We start from the raw sequence: 25,950 nt of genomic DNA, 5'->3' as shown, positions 1-25,950 counted from the left end.
TTCGCGGACCGGCGGTTGTGGACCCCTGGTGTAGAGTACAGTATACGTTTCTTTCGGAGATTGAATAAGACCAGTTGTGGTGTTTGCGAAGATCCATGTATTGATCCATTCGAGATGACCTCTCGCGTAACTGTGTTGTCTGAAATGAATGTTTTAAGGAGTAAATAGGGTCATTTTGTTTTCCAAAGTTATTTTTACTTTCTTTCTTTTTTTAATACATATAATGGCAGCTGTCATAACTGAATGCCGAACTGTTTTTCCTCGACTGTCATTGAATGGGTATTTGAAAAAATACATAAATAAAGTCAAAATGTTCTGTGTTCAGAGTAAATGTCAGAGGTTCAAATATATACATGCACACACCCACTCACACACACTCGCAACACATTAAATGACAGTGTACCCTGCTCTACAACCCGCGGCTCGTGAGTCGCATGCGGCTCTTTGGCTGGTTCAATCCGGCTCCCGGGCTTTCAAATGACAAGCATTGAAAACGCCTAGGCGGTGGCGCTGCCATTCAAACAACGGTGCTAAATACAAAGAACTATGCCAGCCTATCATCAATCCCGTGACTTGATTGACAAATAGGGCAATCAGTCAGATGACTGCCCTTCTCTCGAGAGAAACAACGTAAATTCAGCTTCATGGTTAAAATGGGAAACACCTCCGAAGGTGGTGGAGAATGACAGAGCGAAGATCCTGTGGGACTTCCAGATCCAGACTGACAAGATGGTAATGGCGAACCAACCAGATATCGTGATCATAGATAAAGGGCAAAGGAAAGCCGTTGTAGTGGATGTAGCGGTCCCAATTGATGGAAACTTGGAAGGTAAAGGTGACAGTGGTGCCTGTGGTGGTCGGAGCACTCGGGGCAGTGACCCCCAAACTAGATGAGTGGTTGCCACAGATCCCGAGAATAACATCAGACATCTCAGTCCAGAAATGTGCAGTGCTGATAACAGCAAGGATACTGCGCAGAACCCTTAAGCATCCTGGCCTCTGGTAGAGGACCCGAGCTGAATGAGGAACGGACACCACCCAAGGGGTGAGACGAGGTTTTTTTTTTTTTTTATAGTAGAGCCGTCAAACGATTAAATTATTTAATCTAATTAAAAATGCAACTGTCATAAGTAACTCAAATGAACAAAAAAATTAATCGTGATTACTCACACATTTTTTATCGTTTCTGAATTTCCTTTTACATTTTTTGTCCTATTTTTCCCAATTTTAATGCTCTCATCAACATGGAATCATGAATCAGTTTTCTCCGTGCCAAATGCAAATATTTCGATTTTCAATTTTACATGAACATTTTTCACTTGGAGCAGTTATTCACACATAATCTCTTACACAATATTACTGTCCGTCAACAACAGTGAAAAAATATTTTGTCACACAGCTGCTTTAACAGCTTTTTTTATTAAATCAAAACAGAGCAATATAACATTATAAAGTGCACATCTAAGGTAAACTAGTACTCAGCCTATAGTGGATTTAAACCATGGTTGCATACTTCGTTTTTCTCAATTTTGCTTTGAACACAGCAGTCTGTTTCTGTATGTTTGTTGAAGAATAACGAGACACCGTGCACCAGTGTTCATTATGTGCCTCTGTATACAAAATTGCCGGCCGTACAAACAAATGCATGCACTTCCCCGGTGCTGCTGGGGTAAACCATTCGGAAAGGGGTGGGGGGGTTCACTCCCCCTAACACAGTCAGGCTATGTTGATTGTGTTGGTCCTTCTTGCGCGGAAATCTCTCTTCCAGTTTTGTGTATACCTCATTTCGAATGACTACACTTGGTACGATGACAACATTCATTCATTCATTCATCTTCCGAGCCGCTTGATCCTCACTAGAGTCGCGGGGGGTGCTGGAGCCACTGGAGACGTTTTATTTTCGCTAGGTCGCTAACACTGCAGCGCACTGTCACTGTCAGACGAACACAGAGAAGCTCCGCCCGCTCTATTTCTATGGACACAGAACACTGTAACCTTCCACACAAAATAGTTCCAAACAAGTAACAATCGCGTCAGTGGCATGCATAGTATACCTGTATGATACAGGTAACTTTGGTCTTGTTAGTGGAGTAATCTGGCAACTTTTTAAAAGTAAACTTTCCATTCATAAACTCTTTAAGTATCAGTTTTCGGTGTCTTGTGCTGCCGTTGCTGACAAAACACACATGGGTGTGGACTTCTGCAGCGCTTGTTGTTTTGTATCTGGTGTATTTATAGAGCAACGTAACATCCGCTTGTGACGTGTGCCACGTTAATCTCGCTAGAAAATAAATAATCCCATTAAAATTCGTTTAAATTACTGCCAATAAAAACGCGCTAAACTATGACTATGAATAAATATATATATATATAGTGGCTGGATAGCTCAGTTGGTAAGGCATCGGTTTGGCATACGGGAGACGGTGGTTCGAATAAAAAAAATGAGCACATAACACCATCCAGTGTGGGTCCTTGGGCAAGATCCTTCACGCTAATGCCTACCTCATACAATGATGAGAGACAATAAAATGAATGACATGCCGTCTCAGACGGCATAGCGGAGATGGACAAAATTCGATAACATGGCTCTGTTGGAATGCTACTACTCAACCAACCCTAGTCAGAGGGGTTACATGCAGAGAATGTGGGCTGAATTATTACTTCAGTTCACGATTGACCACGAAACAACTAGTAACTCAGTGTTCCAACATCCACAAACGGCAACTGCTGTCACAACTTGAGATTTTGCAACGCAGGTTCCATGGTGAAGGGCCCCAGGCTGCCAATTCAGAGGAGGAGGTCATACCAGAGATTGGGAGGCAAACCCCAATGAATGCAGATGATGAGATTGGGAGGCCAGCCCTAATGAATGAAATGCTGAGCGAGACAGCAACTGACCTGAAAGCAAAGATCATGGCGAGAATGAAAGCTGGCCAACCTAGAAACCGATTACAACGGCTATGTGAAGTACCACCTGAAAGTCTCATGGAAAGTGTGAATGCTGGCTGTTCGCAACGTAACCTGCGAAAGTGTATGCTCAGTGGCAGGGTCCTAACAACAGAGCTGACCCACCAAGACTGGAAACTGAAAGGTACTGGAAAGGCATATGGGAGAAGGAGGTTGCACATAACAGCAGTGCACAATGGCTGGTGACCCTGAGAGAGGAGCACAGCAACCTCCCTGAACAGAACCCAGTTACCATAACAGTGGCAGACATACAGGAAAGAGTCTCAGATATGAAGAACAGGACAGCACCAGGCCCGGACATGGTCCGCACCTACTGGCTAAAGAAACTCACAGCACTCCATGAGCGCCTAGCAGCACAAATTAACCAGCTGCTGAGGGATGGGACTCACCCAGGATGGCTAAGCGAAGGGCGAACGATCCTGATCATGAAGGAGCCCTCAAAGGGTGCGGTCCCATCCAACTATCGGATAATAACCTGTCTCTCCACAACATGGAAGCTCAGGCATCATTGCGGCTAAGATAAGTGGACAGATGGATCAATACATGAGCGAAGCACAGAAGGGCATTGGTAGAGATACCAGAGGAGCCAAACATCAGCTCCTGGTTGACAGAACAGTCGCACAAGACTGCAGGTCCCAACGTACCAACCTGTGCACAGCCTGGAGTGATTACAAGAAAGCCTATGTATGACTCGATACCACATACATGGATCACTGAATGCTTGGAGTTGTATGAGGTGAACAGGACCCTAAGAGCCTTCGTTGCGAACTCGATGAGGATGTGGAAAACCACACTTGAAGTCAATGGCAAGCCACTTACCCAAGTGTCCATCAAATGTGGCATATACCAAGGTGATGCACTCTCCCCACTGCTGTTCTGCATAGGACTGAACCCCCTAAGCCAAGTAATCACCAAGACAGGCTATGGATACCGCCTCAGAAATGGAGCTACAATCAGTCACCTCCTCTACATGGATGACATAAAGCTGTATTCTAAGAGCGAAAGGGACATAGACTCCCTGATCCACGCGACCAGGATCTACAGCAGCGACATCGGGATGTCATTCGTGCTTGAGAAATGTAGTCGGATAGTGACTAAGAGAGGAAAGGTAGTCCGCACTGATGGGCTCTCACTCCCTGAAGGAACAATAGCAGACATTGAGGACAGTTACAAGTACCTCGGTATTCCACAAGCCAATGGCAACCTCGAACTGGCAACAAGGAAAGCGGCTACGACCAAATACCTCCAGCGAGTGAGGCAAGTCAGAAGAAGCCAGCTCAATGGCAAGAATAAGACCCGGGCAATAAACAGCTATGCCCTGCCAGTGATCAGATACCCTGCATGAATAATAAGGTGGCCAAAGGAAGAGATTAAGACCCGAAAGCTCCTAACCATGCATGGAGGGTTCCATCCCAAATCCAGCACCCTGAGACTGTACGCAAGCCGAAAGGAAGGAGGCCTGGGACTAGTGAGTGTGAGAGCCACTGTCCAGGATGAAACATCCAAGCTCCATGAATACATCAAGGATAAGGCTCCAACAGATGACGTACTCAGAGAATGTCTCAGACAATGGGGAACAGTAGATGAGGCGCTGGAAGAGGGACCATCATGGGAGGACAAGCCCCTACACGGGATGTACCACCGGACCATAACTGAAGTGGCCTATCTCAAGAAGTCCTATCAGTGGCTAGAGAGGGCTGGCCTGAAGGACAGCACAGAGGCACTCATCCTGGGCTGCTCAGGAGCAGGCCCTGAGCACCAGAGCCATTGAGGCGCAGATATACCACACTAGACAAGACCCAAGGTGTAGGTTGTGCAAAGAAGCACCTGAGACGATCCAACACATAACTGCAGGGTGTAAGATGCTGGCAGGGAAAGCCTACATGGAACGCCATAACCAGGTGACTGGCATAGTCTACCGAAACATCTGTGCGGAGTATGGACTGGAAACCCCAAGGTCAAAATGGGAAACACCTCCGAAGGTGTTCAGTTCAGTCCAGAAATGTGCAGTGCTGGGAACAGCAAGGATACTGCGCAGAACCCTCAAGCTTCCTGGCCTCTGGTAGAGCTGAATGAGGGACAGACACACACACATATATATATGTATATATATATATATATATATATATATATATATATATATATATATATATATATATATAAATATAAATATATATATATATATACCAGTGATCAGATACCCTGCAGGAATAATAAGATGGCCAAAGGAAGAGATTCAGACCACAGATGTTAAGACCCGAAAGCTCCTAACCATGCATGGAGGGTTTCATCCCAAATCCAGCACCCTGAGACTGTACGCAAGCCGAAAGGATGGAGGCCGGGGACTAGTGAGTGTGAGAGCCACTGTCCAGGATGAAACATCCAAGCTCCATGAATACATCAAGGAGAAGGCTCCAACGGATGACATACTCAGAGAATGTCTCAGACAATGGGGAACAGAAGATGAGGCGCTGGAAGAGGGACCATCATGGGAGGACAAGCCCCTACACGGGATGTACCACCGGACCATAACTGAAGTGGCTGATCTCAAGAAGTCCTATCAGTGGCTAGAGAGGGCTGGCCTGAAGGACAGCACAGAGGCACTCATCCTGGCTGCTCAGGAGCAGGCCTTGAGCAACAGAGCCATTGAGGCCCAGATATACCACACCAGACAAGACCCAAGGTGTAGGTTGTGCAAAGAGGCACCTGAGACGATCCAACACATAACTGCAGGGTGTAAGATGCTGGCAGGGAAAGCCTACATGGAACGCCATAACCAGGTGGCTGGCATAGTCTACCGAAACATCTGTGCGGAGTATGGACTGGAAACCCCAAGGTCAAAATGGGAAACACCTCAGAAGGTGGTGGAGAATGACAGAGCGAAGATCCTGTGGGACTTCCAGATCCAGACTGACAAGATGGTAATGGCAAACCAACCAGATATCGTGATCATAGATAAAGGGCAGAGGAAAGCCGTTGTAGTGGATGTAGCGGTCCCAAGTGATGGAAACATCAGGAAGAAGGAACATGAGAAACTCGAGAAATACCAAGGGCTCAGAGAGGAGCTGGAGAGAGCCTGGAAGGTAAAGGTGACAGTCGTGCCTGTGGTGGTCGGAGCACTCGGGGCAGTGACCCCCAAACTAGATGAGTGGTTGCAACAGATCCCGGGAACAACATCGGACATCTCAGTCCAGAAATGTGCAGTGCTGGGAACAGCAAGGATACTGCGCAGAACCCTCAAGCTTCCTGGCCTCTGGTAGAGGACCCGAGCTGAATGAGGGACGGACACCACCCGAAGGGTGAGATGAGGATTTTTTTAATATATATATATATATATATATATATATATATATATATATATATATATATATATATATATACACACACACACACAGTATATATGGAGAGAGAGAAAGAGAGAGGGACAGAGATTTCTTTCGGGCGGGCGGGGGTCATGGGCACACCCATAACCCTTCGCCAGTCGATGAACAGCTTCCCCCCATCCCAAAAACACACTCCCTGACCCCCGGCCTTTTTAGCACCCATTGACCTCTCTGTCACCCCTGACCCAAGGATCGCCCCTGTTGGTCTTTATAGCCATTCCATATGTAGTTTCACTGTTCTCCCGCAAGGTTTTGTGTGTACACATGGTCAGAGCTCTTCATAAATGTATAAATGTCCCCGCACCCAAGTCCAAAGGGACCTCCAATACTTGCCATTGGAATGTTTGTATGCATGCTTGAGACACACTTCTGAAAAGTGAGGACCCTGGTGAGGAAAACCGATGGGAGCAATCCACACAGAGAGGTACGTCCCATTGTCCATAATCGCAAACAATGGCGCCGCAATGTGAGGAGCCCCCCCAAGTCCGCTGGGTCCAGAGTCTGCAGGATGACACCTCTCAGCGTTGAAGCGACACTGGAGTTAAAACTTCTAAGAAGTCAAAGAAGCTAAAAGTTAAAAAGACAAAATAAAATGTAAATAAATAAAAATAAGATGGGATGAAATAAAATGTTCCAATTTTATTAAATGGGTAAATGAATAGGCCTACATAGGCAAGTAAATAAAAAAATGAATTCCATAGTTATATTAGTGAACAAACAAAAGATCGAATTACTAACAAATGATATAAGAAATAAAACAGGTGAGTCACTAGCCTCCTTTTAAAATGATCAACAGACTCTGCGGTCCCCACACCTTCAGGCAGGCTGTTCCAGAGGTGCAGCCCATCATGGGTCAATGAAGGCTCTTTTTGTTTGATCTTTGGAAGCAATTAAAAAGCCAATGCCAGAGGAACTCAGGGCGCGTAAGGGTTGATATGATGAATTATATCAGATAGATAGGACCATGACGATATTTGAAAACTAGTAAAAAGCTGAAAAATGAAATGAAAAAAAAATGAAAAAGCTGGGTAACTGATCCAGTGATCTTAAGACTGATATAATGTGCTGTCACCCACTGGTGTTTGGCTGCTCAAAATGCTGCCGAGTTCTGGAGCAGTTGTAGGCTCGAATTGCTCTTATTTGAAAGACCAGCGATCAGGGCATGAACAATAACTAAAAACGCCGGGAGATAAAAGCACAATAAGTCAGGGAGTTTGATCTGTGCCGCGAAGGCTTTCTATGCCATGCGGCTACCAGGGAAAATCTCTACGCTGCTCCCAATGGTTGGTCTTACACAGCAAACCTGCGCATACGGACACACACATGCCTGCGTACACAATGTCAAACAGCTTAAGACCAGCAGGGGCAGCCAGATACTTCAATTTAATCAGAAGCACCCTTGGTAACGCATGAAAAAAGGTCCCTCCTGGCAAACAGTCTCATTGTGCTCACGGGCAGCAGAATGAGAAGATGCAGTTGGACGGAAACGTGATGAGGGACCACGGCTTACTGATGTGAATTAGCTCCACAGAATATTGGCAGGTAAATACTGAAAATAATTGGTCTATTTGTTAAATTTGTGAATGCTATCAATTTAAAGGACAAATGGTGCAGAAATGTCATTTCTTTTCAGAAAAAAAAGAAGCAATGACCAGTTCATGCTTCATTGCACGCTTCGAGCAGCTAAAGAAAATAAGGCATTTGTATTGTCATATTGTATTGTCATAATTTTATTCAATGTGCATATAGAGTACTGGGTAGTTTAAATTCTTATTTGGTTCTATTTCTGACATTCTTATATTGTGACATCATGGTGTGTTAAGATCCTTTTCTTGTTAACCCTATAGTTGAAAACTCTTTTCTAGAGCACTTTTCAACATGCTCTTTTGAGTTCATTTTTAGCGTCAAAAGCAGTCCTATCAAGCTCATACTGTGGCGGAGCACCTTTTTGAACAGACAGTAATGTGAAATACCTCTGAGAGCAAATCCTATGGTGGCAGGCCAATGTCTGGACATGGGCAACGGTTCAATCAAGGTCCCACGCGCTGAGGAGAGCAACGGCCTAACCTCCATCCACCCAGTACCTCCAGGGCTGGACACAGACATTTTGAGGTTAGTCGAGCCAAGTCTCATAATTGTGTGTAATGAGTAAAATGTATAACATCGCAGTGTAGAGCCATTACGAGGAAAAGTCAAACTTAGCATTCACAGCTCAGTTCAAGATAATGTAAATATCTTTGCGTATGTAGAGCTGTGATCATTCGTTTCAATGCTAACAATAATTCTGCGATCCCAGATTGGACCTTTTTTCACATATTTTGAATACGGAGATGACCATGAGTGAATCTCGAACCCACTGTTCCTATCCTGGATGGTCAGATTGCACTGCGCTGCTCGCCTCTTAACCAGTACTCATAAGAGGGAGCACATAACTCCGACTCTGGCATCCCTTCACTGGCTCCCTGTAAATTTTAGAGTTCTTTTTAAGATCCTATTATTTGTTTTGAAATCTTGAAATGGCCTCGCTTGCAAGCCACCTCGCTGCCAATCTTTAAAACTCATCTCAAAACTCAGTGGTATTCTTTGGCATTTGACTCGGCATGACTCAGACTTTATCTTAGTTTTACTGTATTGCGCTTTCTACTGTCTTCGTTATTCATTTATTTTTTTGCTGGTGTATATACAGTATGATATTTGCTCCATGTACAGCACTTTGTATACAATGGTTGTTTTAAAGTTCTCTATAAGTACAGTTGAGTTGAGTTGAGTTGAAACTAAAACAGTTAATAGGTAAATGCAATGATTCTCAATTATTTTCTGTTACACCCCCCTAACAAGAGGAAAACAATTCGCCTCCCCCGATTCTCTGCCGCCACTATAAATGTTATTTGTCTGTAAAAAATTGCTATAAGTACACCTCAGAATTACATTGTACCCTTATTAACATTAAAGAAAATAAAAAATAGCATAGTTCAACTTACAGCAAAGAATAACTTTATTAACAGTGTTTTTAGTCTGGAACAGAAAAGATTTTAAGGGAGTCGGAAGAAGTAAAGAACTTATCTAGTCCTACCCCGTGCTATGTGTTTATATCTAATCAATCATTTTTATATCAATCAGAAAGGAAAGAAAGTAGGAAGAAAGACGCCTCCATTAATACTCATGCTTTACCCTTAACCGTGATATTTTTACAACTTTTGGTTTGTATCGGGATTATATACATCCACACCCTGGCACTCTTGTGTCAATTCTCTCTTGTATTCATAATGGATATTTCAATACCTTTCTCTATTTATCAACTTAGTTGTGATTTATCATTATATTTAATGTTTTGAATTTAATTTATCATTTTAACTCTGATTGATGTAGTGATTGACATTTGTAAAAAACGTATTTTCTGGACTAAAAGATGCACTGGATTATGAGGCGCACCTTCAATGAATGGCTATTTTGTAAATTTTTTTTATACATTAGACGCTTCGCATCAAAAGGCACAATCAACAATGCCTCCACTAGATAGTGCTACGCTCCTTTCATTTAACTCCGAAAAACACATTGGCATTTCCTTTATCGTAGCTCCAAGAGTATGATCAGATAAGATAAAATAAGAAAACCTTGAAGAGTCTCACAATGGAGAAATTCATATTTAACAGCAGCAAAGTTATGAGAGGAAGAAGTAGAAGAGCAAAATAAATAGGAGCTGCTGGAAAGGCAGCCACTCTCGCGGCGCCATCTTTGTCAAAATAACACAAGATGCCAGTCGTAGTTATTTATTCCTTTTTTGTGTATTCACAAATGATGAAATCACAAAATAAATTCTGTACAGGGGGGTGGCTATAGAATTTATTTTGTTATATCCTCGCTTGCTTATCAGTATTAGTATTTAAAATTTTTGTAGTTTCACTGAAGTAATCGTTGGTATAAGTTTTTCGGTGGCGGTCTTGAACGCCTCTCAAGTCGAACAGAAGAAAGAGATAGACAAAAGACATACCTGTATTTGTTGAGACTGTTTAAAAAAATTAACACCACAGCTCTCCTTTTTTCGGAGCTGCAACACAAATTTATTTAATAAAGCAGCGACACAGTTCACTGAACCGACAACAAGTTATAACATTGGAAGCATGTCTGGTCGACATATAACCGTAATGACCATACAAAAGACGCACCGTATTTTAAGGCGCTCTGTGAGCTTTAAAGAAAATGGAAGACTTTTTGGTGCCCCCAATAGTGCGCAAAATACGGTACATCAATTTGCCTGAAATACAAAAAAAATCCTTGTTTAAACTGTAAACATCTTTGACCAACTTATTGCGCCACTCCATTCTGAAAACTAAAATTAAATACATATAATATCAATAAATAATGGCAAATTCAAATTCCGTTCAGCAACATTAATCAGGAGCACAATATATAAAACACTTTAGTTTACATAGAGTTGATCTTTAAATCAAAATGTGGAAGTCAGGATTGATGGCTACGATGCGCGTGTTTTGCAGTGCACAACTTTTCCAGCGGCTTAGATTTCCACTTACTTACTTTCCCAGATTGAGGTGTTCTGTCTTTAAGTGGCGCCTTGATTTATTTGGCTTCATGCTGTCCGCAACCAGCAGTTGAAGACAAAGTTAACACACCGGTCTTTCCTCGCACTGTAGTCACAGTGAAGCCAAGCGCTACATACGCTTCGGCAGATTTCCTTGTCTTAACTTTCGGGTGACTTTCTTCGTCCCCCTTTATTTTCATCCCTGCTTAAAAAATAAAAAAAATTACCGGTAATATAAATTGTCTCCTGAGCCTTTATTTACCGCACTTCATATTGCCTGCTCGGTGCAACAACAACAATAAAAACATGGACATGCAATTACATGAATAATAATAATAATAATTATGAAACCAACTGACAACAGTTTCTCATTGAAGCCAATCATTCATTTCAGTCAGTGTTGAAAATGTTAGGTTTGTTTTCCTATTTAAAAAGAGAAAAATAATTAAATTGAGATCAAATTAAAAAATCATTGATGAAATTTATCCATCCATCCATGTTCTGAAACTGCTTAAACACACCAGGGTCGCTGGTGTGCCGGAGCCTATCCCAGCTGTCTTCGGATAGCAGGGCACACAAACAACCATTCACACACTCACACCTAGGGACAATTTAGAGCGTCCAATCCAACTGTCATGCATGTTTTTTTGGAATGTGGAAGGAAACTGGAGTACCCGGAGAAAGCCAATGCAGCCACGGGGAGAACATGCAAACTCTACACAGGAAGACTGGGCCTGGATTCGAACTCACGAATGTTAGGCGGTTGTGCTAACCAGTCGACCACAGCTACAGCTACAAATTGTTTCATTTCCCAGAAGTTATTTTTCACCTACAAAATTATTTCCGACACCAACGAGTCAATTTTTTTCTGCAACTGGAAATTGATTTGCAACAGGTACAAGTTATCGTTTCTATAGCTACTGATTGCTTTTTTTTTTTTGGCGGGGGAGGGGGGCAGCCAGCATTTCCACATAATGTAGGAATGCAGTTCCAATGAGAGGGGGGTATCCTGCTAGCAAAAAATAAAAATAATATTTCAGATTATTCAGGGATTAGTCGTGTTTTCCGCACGCACACAACATAACATATACTGTATTCATGCAGAGTATCACTAAAATGTGTGCATTCCACGAAGTAATCAACATTGCTCCATTTCAGGATGCGAATCAACTACCTGGAGTTGGAGTTGGTACAGAGGAACCAAGCATTAGAAGCTCAAGAACTTCAGTTGCAGCATCTGCAGAAAGAGCTCGATGCCAAGATGTCCCAGATTGACAAACTACAGGATGCAATAGGGTACAACAGCAGCTTGGGATGTACACCGCCAGGAATGTGTCACCGCCGCTTCAGTGTCATCAATGAAGGTCCCAGTCATTTCCACAAGGTCGCCGTGGAGGTCCATCATAGGTTGAAAGCAAAGAAAGGTGTCTCTGCTGAACCTACTTCTGAAAACTTCTGTGGGGGGCTGAGATCTACTCACATTTCCATGGTGAAGCCCATCCACAAAGATTCAGAGTAAGTCAATTGACAAAACTCGCACTGTTCAGTCAAAAACATTTACTCTTTCTTGGTGTTAAAAGGATTAGACAGGTAGAACAAGACAGACAGATAGGTCGACGCTGTACTGTGAAAAACAATGGTGTGTAAGAAAACAGACACCTCATTAACATAAAAAAAATTCATGACAAAAATGTTTTGTTGAATACAGCAACAAGGAAACATCGCATACTTTCCATGACAAGTGGTGAAGTGGCCAAGCTCGAGATTAATATTAGATACAAATAGAAAACAAATCTATATTTCACTTGTGACCATATGTTTCATCGTCAAGTCAAGGTCATCATTTCATTTCTGAACATTTGTTTTCTAAGCGAATTATCCGTCAATCAGTTTCACAACATCTTGAAAAACAAATGCACCATCATCTAACATTTTGGTAAATTCTGTGAATTTTATGTTAAACTCAATGCAAAAGCATTTAAAAAAAAGCATAAAAAACATGACCTAAAAAAATACTAGGGGGCTAAAAATTTCCCGGGAGTGTGTAAAATGTGCTGAAGTTCCAAATGGCACCATTAATGACTTGGTTATTGCACCTTTAAAACATCTACCATTTTGGTATATGTATGTTACGGGTTAGTTTTCATGTTACCACAAGGGTTTAGACCAGGGGTGTCCAAACTTTTTGCCAAGGGGGCCAGATTTTATGTGGTAAAATGTCGGGGGGCCGACCTTGGCTGACATTCTTTACATTGAACAACAATATTGTTCAACAAATTTTAGTAAGCCAGTCTGTTTCACATTTCCATTTTTATTTTAATTTCAACAATCTTAAGAATTTCTTTTGGTTCATTTGAAACAGGTATATCACATGCAACTGCTTATTCACTTGACTTTTTCTTAAACAGAAGTCTCCTGAGTGCAAATTGATTGATTTGAAACATAAAATGTATCACCATGACTTTTCAATAGTCACAAAACCTTCGACTCGAACAACAGGGAAATGAACAAGCAATACACATATCCACAATAGGGATGTGAATCTCAGCACTGAGGACGATTCGATACACATCTCGATGCACTACCAGCGATGCGATACTTAAACGATACATGGAATTTTCTGGCGACACGATGCGATACGTTTCACCGTCTACACGATGTGATACGACGCGATCCACATTTAGTTCAAATCAATGCGATCCGATACGATACAGTGCAATTTGTTGTGATATTGTGCAATTAAACATGATACAAATACGCAAAGAAAAAAAGTTGCAGTCACAGCCTCAAAGCTGCTGTGTGTATCGTAGCGTACACAGACCACTCTCACTGAGTGTCAAAATGAAATGTCCAAAAGAGTCATCCATATATAGTTTTTCCTTGCGCGGTCACAGTGGGCTGCAAGGGGAACCCCAAAATAAGAGGCGATTTTTTTCTGATGCTGACCTGGTTTGCCAAGTGTTTCTCCGGTGTCCAACGAGGAACTGGACGGGGAGGCGGGGGGAAACTTGTCGGTGATGTGGTGCCATCGTTTTAAGTGGTCTGCATATTTGTGGCGCTGCCGTTGTATGGCTTCGTAGTGCGACATTCTTTGCAAATTATGGAGCTTTTATCAATCTTTCCGTCTTTCTTTTCGAAGCCGTAGTATTTTCAAACCTAAGATCTGAATGTTGCGGAGGATTAAAAACAGTAGATTCCTCGCTGCTGCTTGCGCTAACTTCCATAGTGTTTCGCTAGTTGTGTACTGGACTGTATGTGACTCGCGGCTTCCGTCCGTATTCAACACAAAATAATGATAGTGCATTCATTGCGCCTAGGAAAGGGCAGATAGGTGACGTTTAACATGAATAAAACGGCGCTTGAATCGGATTTTCCCGATACCCGCCAATGCATCGTGATGAATCTCGATTTCACCCGTCAATCGCGTCGTACCCAGTGAATGAGCCGATGCACTCGCATATATCGATATATCGATTAATATCGATTATTTTCCACACCCTTAATCCACAACTGCAAGGATCATTTGAAATATGACATATCAGTCAATAAAAACACGGAGTGATGTCTTGTTAACTCGTGAGTGATGCCCTCTAGTGTCTAAATGCTATTACTCATTTAGTGAATGCTATTACTCATTTAGCCACTAGAGGGAAGCAGTACTCTATGAAACATCACTCCCCAGTCTACGAGACCTCAGTCAATGCAACACGTGTTCCATTGCGCCCAACCTGCGGGCCAGACGGCACTGATTTTATGACAGGGGCCGAGGGCCGGATGAAATTCGACCGCAGGCCGCATTTGGCCCGCGGGCCGGAATTTGGGCATGGCTGGTTTAGGCATACTGTATAAGATAAGATATCCTTTATTCATCCCTACAGTCTACAGCAGCAAGATTGTGGGTAGAAAGACGAAAAACAAAGTGTTTGCATTCACAAAATAAATTTTGTAAGTTTCAATGTACACCGTTCAATTAAGTGCCATATAAATATAGACATAGATAAAGTGGCTGTGCCATTTACAATTGTTTTCCACATGGCCAAGCTCTATTTTTTCCTTCTCTCTCTTTTGTGCCATGAATTTTTTTTCCATCAATTTGGTATACACTTTCACTGCTTCGCAGATGACACTGAGCTCTATCTTTCCAGCAAACCCAATGTATCCCTCCCACCCTCTTCCCTCTCACACTGCCTTTCAGAAATTAAATCTTGGTTCACACTTCCTCACACTTAACAGTGACAAAACAGAACTCCTCCTCGTCAGTACCAAATCCACCCTACACAAAACCAACTGTTTCTCTCTCACTATTGATAACTCCACTGTGTCCCCCTCCCTTCAGGTCAAAAGCCTGGGTATCATCCTCGATAGCTCACGATCGTTCCACTCTTACATTAATAACATAAACCGGTTCACATATTTCCACCGATGCAATATCAACCGTCTTCGTCCCTCTCTCACCCCTCACACCACTGCTATCCTTGTCCACAGTCTCGTCACCTCCCGTATTGACTATTGGAAATCAGTTCTCTTCGGTGTCCAGCACAAATACCTCCATAAACTTCAACAGGTCCAGAATTCTTCAGCCCATATCATCACTGCAACCCCCTCATTCCATCACATCACCCCCATCCTCCGACAGTTCCTCTGATTCCCTGTCAAACTGAGGATCAGCTTCAAAATACTCCTCTTTACAGTCAAAGCCATCCATAACCTTGCCCCCCTGTATCTGTCTGACCGTCTTCAAATTTTCGTTCCCTCAGGTCCTGAGCCTCCCTCCACTTCTGTGTACCCTTTGGCCGTCTCAGCACGATGGGGTGCCGAGCTTTTAGCCGCTCTGCCCCCAAACTCTGGAACTCACTCCCACCATACTCACTCCCATCCATAATATTGACTCTCTTCCCACATTCAAAACTCACCAATTTAAAATTGCATACTCAGTTTGAACTCATCGCTTCTTTTATTATTTATAATTTTATCTGTGGTGTTATTGCTATTGTTTGATTGTAAGGTGTCCTTGAGTGTTTTGAAAGGAGCATATAAATAAAATTATTTATTATTATCGGCTTACAGGCGCATGAAAGGGTTAAATCCTTACTTCCTTGAAAAAGGAGGATGTCAGGGGATTGGATACATTGTCTTTTGTCTTTGCTTGTTTACTCCTGTACTCAGGCAAATAAACTGGAATGGAAGAAAGCTATTTATTCACCATGAGAGCCAAGTTAGAATGTTTCTCCAAATGAAATTAATTTTTCCTCTGTATATATATATATATATAAAAGGCGGCCCGGTAGTCCAGTGGTTAGCATGTCGGCTTCACAGTGCAGAGGTACCGGGTTCGATTCCAGCTCCGACCTCCCTGTGTGGAGTTTGCATGTTCTCCCCGGGCCTGCGTGGGTTTTCTCTGGGTGCTCCGGTTTCCTCCCACATTCCAAAAACATGCGTGGCATTTAAAAATGAAATACGTCAGCCATGGTCGTGAACACGTTGCAAAAGTGCATCCCATGCCTCTGCGTCAGGTTTCCACTAAGGTAGGCAGTGGTTTGCTTTCGTGTAGTTTACTTTTTCTGTTCATTAGGGACATGCATGTCAAAGTGTGGTCACGGGTCGATCGCGGGAGTTTGGTTGATTGAAAAGTAGATCTTTGATCAAAAAAGGTTGGGCACCCCTGATAGATAGATAGATAGATAGATAGATAGATAGATAGATAGATAGATAGATAGATAGATAGATAGATAGATAGATAGATAGATAGATAGATAGATAGATAGATAGATAGATAGATAGATAGATAGATAGATAGATAGATAGATAGATAGATAGATAGATAGATAGATAGATAGATAGATAGATAGATAGATAGATAGATAGATAGATAGATAGATAGATAGATAGATAGATAGATAGAGAAATATTTTGTTGAAGCTGGATTGAACCTTTTACGAGTAGAGGCTCCTAACAGACCTATGTGACACATGTGTGCACCAAAGAGGCATAATCTCATAGTTGGCAAGGTGTCATGGCAACCGTGCAGCACACCTGTCAATTAACTGGAGTGGCACCTGGGGGTTCCAAGTAGATTCCAAGGGTGGCAGTGGTTACCCTTGGCCCCCTCCCTCTGTCTCCGCCACTGCGTTCAGTTTTACTTGCTTCCATAATACAAGCACAATTTTTGCCAGTACGATAAAAAGATCCAAGCCCCCACCCCGCTTACTCTGCTTATGCAGATCTGAAAGGCAGCTTTATTCTGGCTAGAGAATAAGGGACACAAAGAGGAACAAAAGGCTACAGGATATCAATGCAGAGGGAGAGTCATTTTGGGCTTCAATAACACAAGCCATGTTGTTTTCCTTGCCCGCAACAACCCGATTCATTTAGCAGCTTCTTAATGCACAAGCACATCATTTGTGTGATGTGGTAATGAACCAGCGTGCACGCGCCCACACACACGCACACACACCCACACGTTCATTTACTCGACTTTCCGTCGAGCTACAAGCAATTCACTCTGGGCATGGAAATTGTAAGAATCGGACTGAACAAGAAGCGCTTCCTTGTTTTTCAAAGTCTCGTTGATTTGAGTCTGTCCGACTCTAAGCATCTCCTGAATGTTTCGGACTTTGTAACCCGCTTTGTTTAACCAGATACACTTTTTCTTCCGCTGTCATTAGTGTTCCTCTTCGTTTGGATGCCATGATCTACAGGACGTAAATGTAAATGTAAATGAATGAAATTAAAAACGTTCGCAATTCCAATAAAACTCACTGCAATCAAGAGTCACTTGCATGTCGCCATTTTGGATATTGTGACGGTATGGTGGTATGGCGACGTAGACACACTTATTCCGTCGTATCAAGCAGGAATTGCTGGAGTTGGCGCTACTGCGGGCTTCTGTACGGCTTCCGGAACCTCCGTTGTTATGAATCAATCGTTAATGTAATATAGTAGTAGAAAGCGTAATGCATAAGTTTGTCTTTTTACCCGGTTCGGGAAATTACATTTGACAGAGGTCTGCAGGTGGTAGATAAGATTTCTCCCTCAATCTCTCTCCCTTCGTCTCCCCCTCCCTCCCTGTGCTCTGCAACTTCAAGTAACTTCGCCACCTGGCGTTGAAAAGCCTTTCATTAAAAGTCCAAATGAAATAAATGCAAGCATTCACATCAAACCTTAACTGTATACCAACCTTCAGCCGGACGGATTCGGCCCGCGGGCCACGATTTGCCCACCACAGACTATATGTATGCACAAAAATTTCCTTTGGTCTGAATGTGATGGGGTTTTACTCCTTCTCTCACCCACAGTCCACCGGCCGTCAGTTGTTCATCCCTGCGTAAAAAATGTTCCAACCATCTGTCGTCTGGCCTAAACCTGACAGATCTCTTCTATGTGTGGCATATATTGTAACTACATCCAAATTTTATGTACAAAATAGTGGTGGATGCTGGTTTGTCAAGGAGGGGAAGATTAATTTCGGCCTACATCATAAAATGTGCCCGTTTATTTATATGTGAATTCTACTCTTCGTTCCTTTTCAAGAAAATGATCTGTGACCCTGTCATATCAACAAGGCATCTTTTCCAGGGACTTAACTAGTGTCCTCTCTATGGCCAGCAGGGGTAGGCTGCTTAAACGGTCTTGGCCCATGGTGTTGCAGGTCTAAGACTTGAGCCGCTTTCAACAGGAGAAGCTCCTCTCTACACCTGCAGCTGTAGCTCCAATCGTTGCCATTAATTACAGCAGCTTGTGGACCTGAGGCATTGCACTGTCTCCATGTCAAACTCCATGTCTTTCAGAAACAACAAGAAATCACACAGCTTTCCCCTGTTGCCCTGCAAGTCCTGGTTTGAGTATAGGACTTGAAGTTCAGATCTCAGTCTTCCTGAATCAAAGAACTGGCCAAAACCTTTCAGAACACTCTGAAATGCCTCCTTGACTTGGAGAAGGCTTTTGACCGTGTGCCTCTGGGAGTTTTGTTGGGGGTGCTTTGTGGGTATGCTTTGTGGGTATGGGGTACCGGACCTGCTGATACGGGCTGTTCGGTTACTATACCACTGATGTCAGAGTTTGGTTGCATTGCCGACAGTAAGTCGGAATCGTTTCCAGCGAGGGTAGGATTCCACCAAGGCTGCCCTTTGTCGCCGATTCTGTTCAAAACATTTATGGACAGAATTTATAGGCGCATCCGAAGCGTTGAGGGGCTCCATTTTGGTGGCCTCAGTATTACATCTCTGCTTTTTGCAGATGATGTGGTACTGTTTACTCCTTCAAGCAGGGCTCTCCAACTCTCACTGGAGCATTTTGCAGCCGTGTGAAGCGGTTGGGATGAAGATCAGCACCTCCAAATCTGAAACAGTGGTCCTGAGTCGGAAAAGGGTGGAATGCCCCCTCCGGGTCGGGGAGGAGATCTTGCCCCAAGTGGAGGAGTTTAAGTATCATGGGGTCTTGTTCATGAGTGAGGGCAGGAGGGAGCGAGAGATCGACAGGCGGATTGGTGCAGCGTCTGCTGTGATGCGGACGTTGTATCTATCTATTGTGGTAAAGAAGGAGCTGAGCCAAAAGGTGAAACTCAATTTACCGGTCGATCTGCGTTCCAACCCTCATCTATGGTCATGAGCTATGGGTTGTGACTGAAAGAACGAGATCCCAGATACAATGCCCGAAATGAGTTTTCTCCACAGGGTGTCTGGGCTCTCCCTTAGAGATAAGGTGAGAAGCTCGGTCATCCAGGAGTGACTCAGAGTCGAGGCGCTTCTCTTCCACATCGAGAGGAGCCAGATGAAGTGACTGGGGCATTTGATTCAGATGCCTCCTGAACGCCTCCCCGGTGAGGTGTTCCAGGCATGTCCCACCGGGAGGAGACCCCGAGGACGACCCAGGACACGCTGGAGATGGAGAGACTATGTCACCCAGCTGGCCTGGGAACGCCTCAGGATCCCCTGGGGAGAGTTGGAAGAAGTAGCTCGGGAGAGGGAAGTCTGTGCTTCCCTGCTGGGGCTGCTGCCCCCGTGACCCGGCCCCGAATAATCGGTAGAAGATGGATGGATGGATGGATGGATGGATGGATGGATGGATGGGACATGCCAGAAAACACAGCTGATGGCTGGAATTGTGTGGTCAGAACAGAGGAATATTTAGCTCATATTTCTGTAAACTCCCTGCAATTCCCCTTGTTGGATGATTCATCACTCTCATCATGCTTCCTAAATGACAGCTCCGGACGGCCAAGCAAGGAAGTCACGTCAATAAGGCGGTTTAGGAAAGCTCTGTTATGTTTGACAGTTTCATTATGTTTTGCCAATTGAGTGTGAGTGCGTTCATTAATTGCATGCTCAACCCTTACTCTGCCCAGGCAGCTTAACATTTCCGTATTTGAAACGTCATAATTCATGTTTTCCATGCAGAGGGTAATTGTGTTTAAAATAATCTCATTCTAGTAATCGCAATGCATTGTGGGTAGCAGATGTCGTGTATCGTCAGATGAGTCGCTGCAGAAAGCCTGACTGTGGTCATTCTAACTGGTCCTCCTGTGTTACATTCCTTTTCTGTACACCTGTTTTAAGAGGTATTTAGATTTATGTTTCGGAGATCGTTTTCGTCAAGTTCTTGTCAATGAAACTTGCTAGCTCAGCGCACTGTGTATGAACGATGCGATGCTGCTAAGTTAGTTCTAACGAGCTAATTAGCATGCGAACGGATCACGAAAATGCGTCGTTTATAATTATCACACTTGGAGCCGCATGTGTGTCTATTGTTTGGCATGGACAGTTTGTGTTTTATTTATTTGGTAACAAAAAGCCAAAACACATTTTAAATCTCTTTATTCTAGTGTTACTCCACATTTTCATTGAGCTGATGTTACAGATGTTCACTGCACGCTGTCAAGACGACTGAAATAAAGGAGCAAGATACTCAGTTTCCTGGCTTATCAAGATTTGAGTTTGGCTTGATGTTGACCTGCGTGAACATACCCAGTGTATGTTACATGTAGTGATAACAGTACAAACACGTTCGTGTTCATCATGACTTCTCATTATCTTTACACACCAACCACATTTAGTTCGCCGAGTAAAAAAACTAACAAAACAAAAACAAAAACCTCAGGCCATATAATTTTATCTACATTTTCTGTTTTTAATAAATGTGTTTTTTTAATTTCTTGAATTTGTAAAAAATCATATTTTTGCCTTTCACAAAAGAAGGGTTCCGTGGATATGCATATGTGCAGGTTGGGTTCGGTACTGCTAACAAGGTTAAGAACCACTGTGTGAGAGTATTACGGTTTTGTTTTTGATGTGTGTTTTGGTGGAGGCAGCGTAAGTATTATTTCCTACTGAAATGTCTTCTTTCCATTTCAGAATTAAAAAGTTAATAAATGACGCCATCACAAATAATGACTTCTTGAAGAGACTGGAGCCACAGCACATGAGGGCGATGGTTGACTGTATGTATGAGAAGGTGTACACCAAAGGAGAGCTTGTCATACAGGAGGGTGAATCTGGAAACTACCTCTATGTTTTAGCAGGTCAGTTCACTATACCACTAGACAACTTGCAACATTGATGAGAGTAATTTTGCTGGTGACGCTGTGGTTGACTTGTTAGCATGCCTGCCACACGGTGCACAGGTGACAGGTTTGATTCCGGCTCCGGCCTTCCTGTGTGGAGTTTGCGTGTTCTCCCCGTGCCTGTGTGGGTTTTCTCTGGGTACTCCAGTTTCCTCTCACATTCCAAAACCATGCATAGCAGGTTAATGGGACACTGTAAATTGTCCATAGGTGTGATTGTGAGCGCGAATGATTGTTCGCCTATGTGTGCCCTGTGATTGGCTGGCAACCAGTTCCTGCTGCCCGAAGACAGCTGGGATAGGCTTCGGCACGCTCGTGAGGAGAAGCGGATTTGAAAATGGATGGATGGATAGTCATTTTGTAGAAATGATCATTATACTGTATTTTCTTATAAAACACTTTGGATTATAAGGTGCACCTTCAATGAATGGCCTATTTTTAAACTGTTTTCATATATAGGGTGCACTGCATATATAGGGTGCATAGAATAGAAGCTACAATCGTGTCTGCTGTTGCGCTATGCATTCACTAGATGGTAGTATGCTAAAGGCAATACAATACGAAACCGCTTTATTTATATGGAGTCATGAAGTATATAGTCATGAAATATATAAATACAAATGGCATTACAAAACAATAAATGAAAGACAAAAGTTATAAAGACAATCGATTCAACAAAAAGGCTCACATCCACAAGGTGCTAAATATCCTGAAAAGTCTTGCTTGTCTCCTTCTTCGTTTAGATAGTACCGTAGTTAACTATGCTTGTGATATTATCTTTGTTTCATAATGGCTGCGCAGAGCTCACAAAGTTGTTGTCTGAGTGGGTGTTGGCAAATGTGCATGTCAATTAGTGTTGGGCAGAATCCTTTTTTGTTACAATTTGTTCCTTCTAAGAATATATAAATATACAAAGAGAGTTACAGTCTCTTTATCTGAGGCGCATCGGATTATAGGGTGCACTGTCGGCTTTTGAGAAAATTGAATGCCTTTAGGTGCACGTCGTAGTGCTGAAAATATAGCAATAAAATAATTGCAGAGATTTCCAGACAATTTATCGACCACCTTGTTCAGTCATTGCTGATAATTGTGAGAAATAATGAACATGATCAGTATTTTCATGCAAAATACCATTATCTTGAATCATTTTAATGGATTTAATGGCATCATTTAAAATACTTTGCAAATTATTGAACAACATAACAAAATAAAAAATAAAAATATGTATGGTCTGCATTTCAGATGGCTTGCTGGAAGTCACCCAAAATGGCAAGTTGCTTAGTGAGATGCTGCCTGGAACAGCATTCGGAGAATTGGCAATTCTGTACAATTGCAAAAGAACAGCCACTGTGAAAGGTGAGTATCAACGCTACCTTCACTGACAGTCAACAAACATAGTAAACTGTCACTTTACTTTTTCTCCACCTGCTCCTCCACTGCTGGATTTTTTTTTAATTTCTTGATTGCATCATTTCTCCACATTAGGATTATTTTGTTGGACATTAGAATAGCCATAGAAAATATTGCCCTTAAAAGGGATGTTTTATTCCCATTTGTTGATCACTGTCGTAAAAGATAATTAGATTTTTCTGAATAACACTATACCAGCATGTAGTACAGTATATGTACCTTATTTGATTTTTTTTGGACTGTTGGACAGAAGTATACCACTGCCCAAACAGTGAAAAATAACCCCACAGAGTTGACATTTTGCACAGGATGTCAAAATGGGTCAAAGTTCTAAATGTTGCACAGGATGTCAAAATGGGTCAAAGTTCAAAATGTCCCCTGTTGGACATTTTTGAACACTTCAATTGGTATATCTTACATTATTACTTTTTTTTCACTATGAAAGACGTAAAATGCCAAGATTCGGCAGATTAACATCCATTATGAATGCATATTTTCAATAAACCTGGTGTTTTATGTGTTATACATACAGCATATTTGACAATAAAGTTGACTTGACCTGACTTATCATGCATTTTTTCAGAATTTCCGCAAAATGCACTTCACTGGTGTGTCACTTCAGTCACTTCACTGGTGCGTCACATGGAACAGTACTGATCATGGACATAATAGCAGTACTTTTCCACCGTTCATGTGAACATTTGAAAATATGGGCGTGTGAGTGTTTGCGAGTCTGCACGGACGTGCAACTCGGACGGACCCAGCACATTCGTGCATCTACAATGCAAGTCCGACCAGCGTATATGGTATATATATGGTACATAAACATGCGAATGTGGCACATGCACGTGTGCCCGTACATGCAAACCAATGTAGAGCATAGAGCATTGCTGGCTGGGCGTTTTTTTGAAAATCAGGTGTCATTTTTTGAAAATCGAGTTTTAAATTAGTCGAGCGGTGGTGCAATCGCTGTGCTGGCAGTGCGGTCACGTGATGCACGTGAACGCATGCGTGCATGGACGTTCGCGTTACCACGCTGAGCACAGACAAAACAGCCACATTTTACAAGCGTTTGTACGGCTATTTGAATGTATGTATGGGCATGTCAGCAACGTGCAACGTGCAACGTGCACGTGCATTGTGCATTTGTGCACGTGCATGCGCAGTGCTCTGGACATATGTGGCACGTGCACACGTGTGTGGCATGTTTCAGGTTGCAACACGCGCAAAGATTATAATGCATCTAATTACTAATTACTGTGTCACCATGTTGTTGAGGTTTTTTTTATCATCACCGTTTCGTACAGCTGTGACTCAGTCCAACATATGGGCTTTGGATCGCCAGACTTTCCAGGCTATCATGATGCGGACTGCACAAGCCAGGCATGAAGAGTATTACAGCTTTTTGCGCAGGTAAGACCCCTTACAAACTGCTACAAAGGGAGTAGCACTTTACAATAAGAGTACCCATTCAAAGTGTTCCAAAAATGTTTTGTAAAGCCTATCAGTCATAGAAGTGAAATATCTAGCAAAATTTAGCAACAGCATGCTAAAATAGTGAGTTCACATTTAGTTTTGAAAAGTGTCAATTGTCATGTTTGGGGTGGTGGGAAGACAGAAATAAATGGTGGACCCAAGTGCAGGGAAGCAAGCATAGCAGGAAGGCACGTCTCAAAGAGGTTCATTTCAAATCAGCAAAAAACAAACAAAAGAAAAACATGTTGTAACACCATAAAATCAAGTACAAAGCAACCGATCTGCAAAGTATGAGGAAAAACAGAATATATTCACCGCCAGTGACAATAGGACACACAACAATGGCTAATGAAGTGAGAATGAACCGAAATTTCAGACTGAATCCAAAACATACAGATGAAACACCTGTGCAAGACTGTGTTGATTGGTTGACATGAGAGGGACAAGGCTCATGGGACCAAACAATAACCAACCAGACAGATTAGGCACAAATAGGAGACAGAGGAAAATCAACCATAAGTAAATCACACGATTTGAAACAAATCGCCGTCTGGTGGGGAGGTGTGTGTGTGGGTGGGTGGGGTGGGGGGTGGGGGGTACATACAAAGTAGAACATTTATGACACACCCATCTTACATTTATTGTAAATGACATGGAAGGGTTTGAAACATGTGCTACACTGCCATTCCTGTATCACAGCCACCAGAATCCCATGTTGCATTGCTGCATTGTTAGTGAATTAAAATGCTTCTCTGTCCTTGTGGTGACCAAAACCAAGTTGCTATGACAATCAAGCAATGTTTTTCTTCCATGTCCTTGACCACAACGTCATCTTCTTCTTGTCTTCTGGCGGTTGGCAAACAACTTCTAGTGTATGACTGCCACCTTCTGATTCTGATATACACAACCTCCTGTTCAACCATGCTCCACCCCTGCCATGCCCCAAAAATAGATAGAGTAAATATTCCCACCTACAGACTTCTGTCAAACGTAAATTCCCTCATCCAGAATAAAAACCTGTGCATTAAAATTTCGACTATGATATTACATTAACGATCGATTCATAACAACGGAGGTTTCGTACCCGGAACCTGGAAGCCATATGGAAGCCTGCAGTGGCGCAAACTCAACTAAGTCCCGCTCAATACTAGGGAATAACTGTGTCCGTGCCGCTATTTACGCTCATTGGATCCAAAACGATAAATATAAGTGATTCTCTTAGCATGAGTTTAACTGGAATCGCGAACAAAGTTTTAGTTCATTCATTTACATTTACGTCTTTTAGATTGTGGCATTCAAACGAAGAGGAACGGTAATGACTGTGGAAGAGAGAACGGAATGCATCTGATTTGCTGCTCAGAGTAAACTACTCGTAGCTCGAGTAAACAGACGTTTCCTGGAATACTTTACCTGTTATCATGCTTAAAAACCTTCTGCTAACTAGACGAGCTAATTAGAGAGAAGTCGAGTTCCATAGTGCAAACTATGGGCATCGAGGACTTCGAAGCTTCCCATGGCTGGCTTCAAAAGTTTGTTGCATGACATCCATCAGTGATCGAGGGGAGGTAAAGTTAGAGACAGTGAGCGAATGGAGAGAAAAGCTACTAATTACTAAT

The 25,950-nt window shown here is 42.7% G+C and overlaps 2 protein-coding genes across 3 annotated transcripts in view; one reads left to right on the top strand and one right to left on the bottom strand.

Annotated features, from left to right (window-relative positions):
* The window catches only part of si:ch211-250c4.3 (uncharacterized protein LOC100535981 homolog), a 132,906-nt gene that overhangs the window by 37,438 nt on the left and 69,518 nt on the right, over window positions 1–25,950 (bottom strand). The gene's annotated exons all lie outside the window — the stretch shown is intronic.
* The window catches only part of LOC127610649 (cGMP-dependent protein kinase 2), a 38,294-nt gene continuing 20,103 nt past the window's right edge, over window positions 7,760–25,950 (top strand). Inside the window, exons 1-6 of one of the 2 annotated variants that reach the window (XM_052081048.1) lie at window positions 7,760–7,892; window positions 8,351–8,462; window positions 12,049–12,405; window positions 21,240–21,406; window positions 22,691–22,804; window positions 24,166–24,271. In XM_052081048.1, the coding sequence (XP_051937008.1) occupies window positions 8,365–8,462; window positions 12,049–12,405; window positions 21,240–21,406; window positions 22,691–22,804; window positions 24,166–24,271 (842 nt within the window). In that variant the 5' untranslated portion in view covers window positions 7,760–7,892; window positions 8,351–8,364. Of the gene's footprint in view, window positions 7,893–8,252; window positions 8,463–12,048; window positions 12,406–21,239; window positions 21,407–22,690; window positions 22,805–24,165; window positions 24,272–25,950 lie in introns of both variants that reach the window. The other variant, XM_052081047.1, reaches the window with a different exon arrangement.

The sequence above is a fragment of the Hippocampus zosterae genome, chromosome 11 (assembly GCF_025434085.1).
Source record: "Hippocampus zosterae strain Florida chromosome 11, ASM2543408v3, whole genome shotgun sequence".
In the NCBI taxonomy this organism is placed as follows: Eukaryota; Metazoa; Chordata; class Actinopteri; order Syngnathiformes; family Syngnathidae; genus Hippocampus; species Hippocampus zosterae.
The sequence above is the reverse complement of the archived record's forward strand: the minus strand, read 5'-3'. Positions and strand labels throughout refer to the sequence as shown.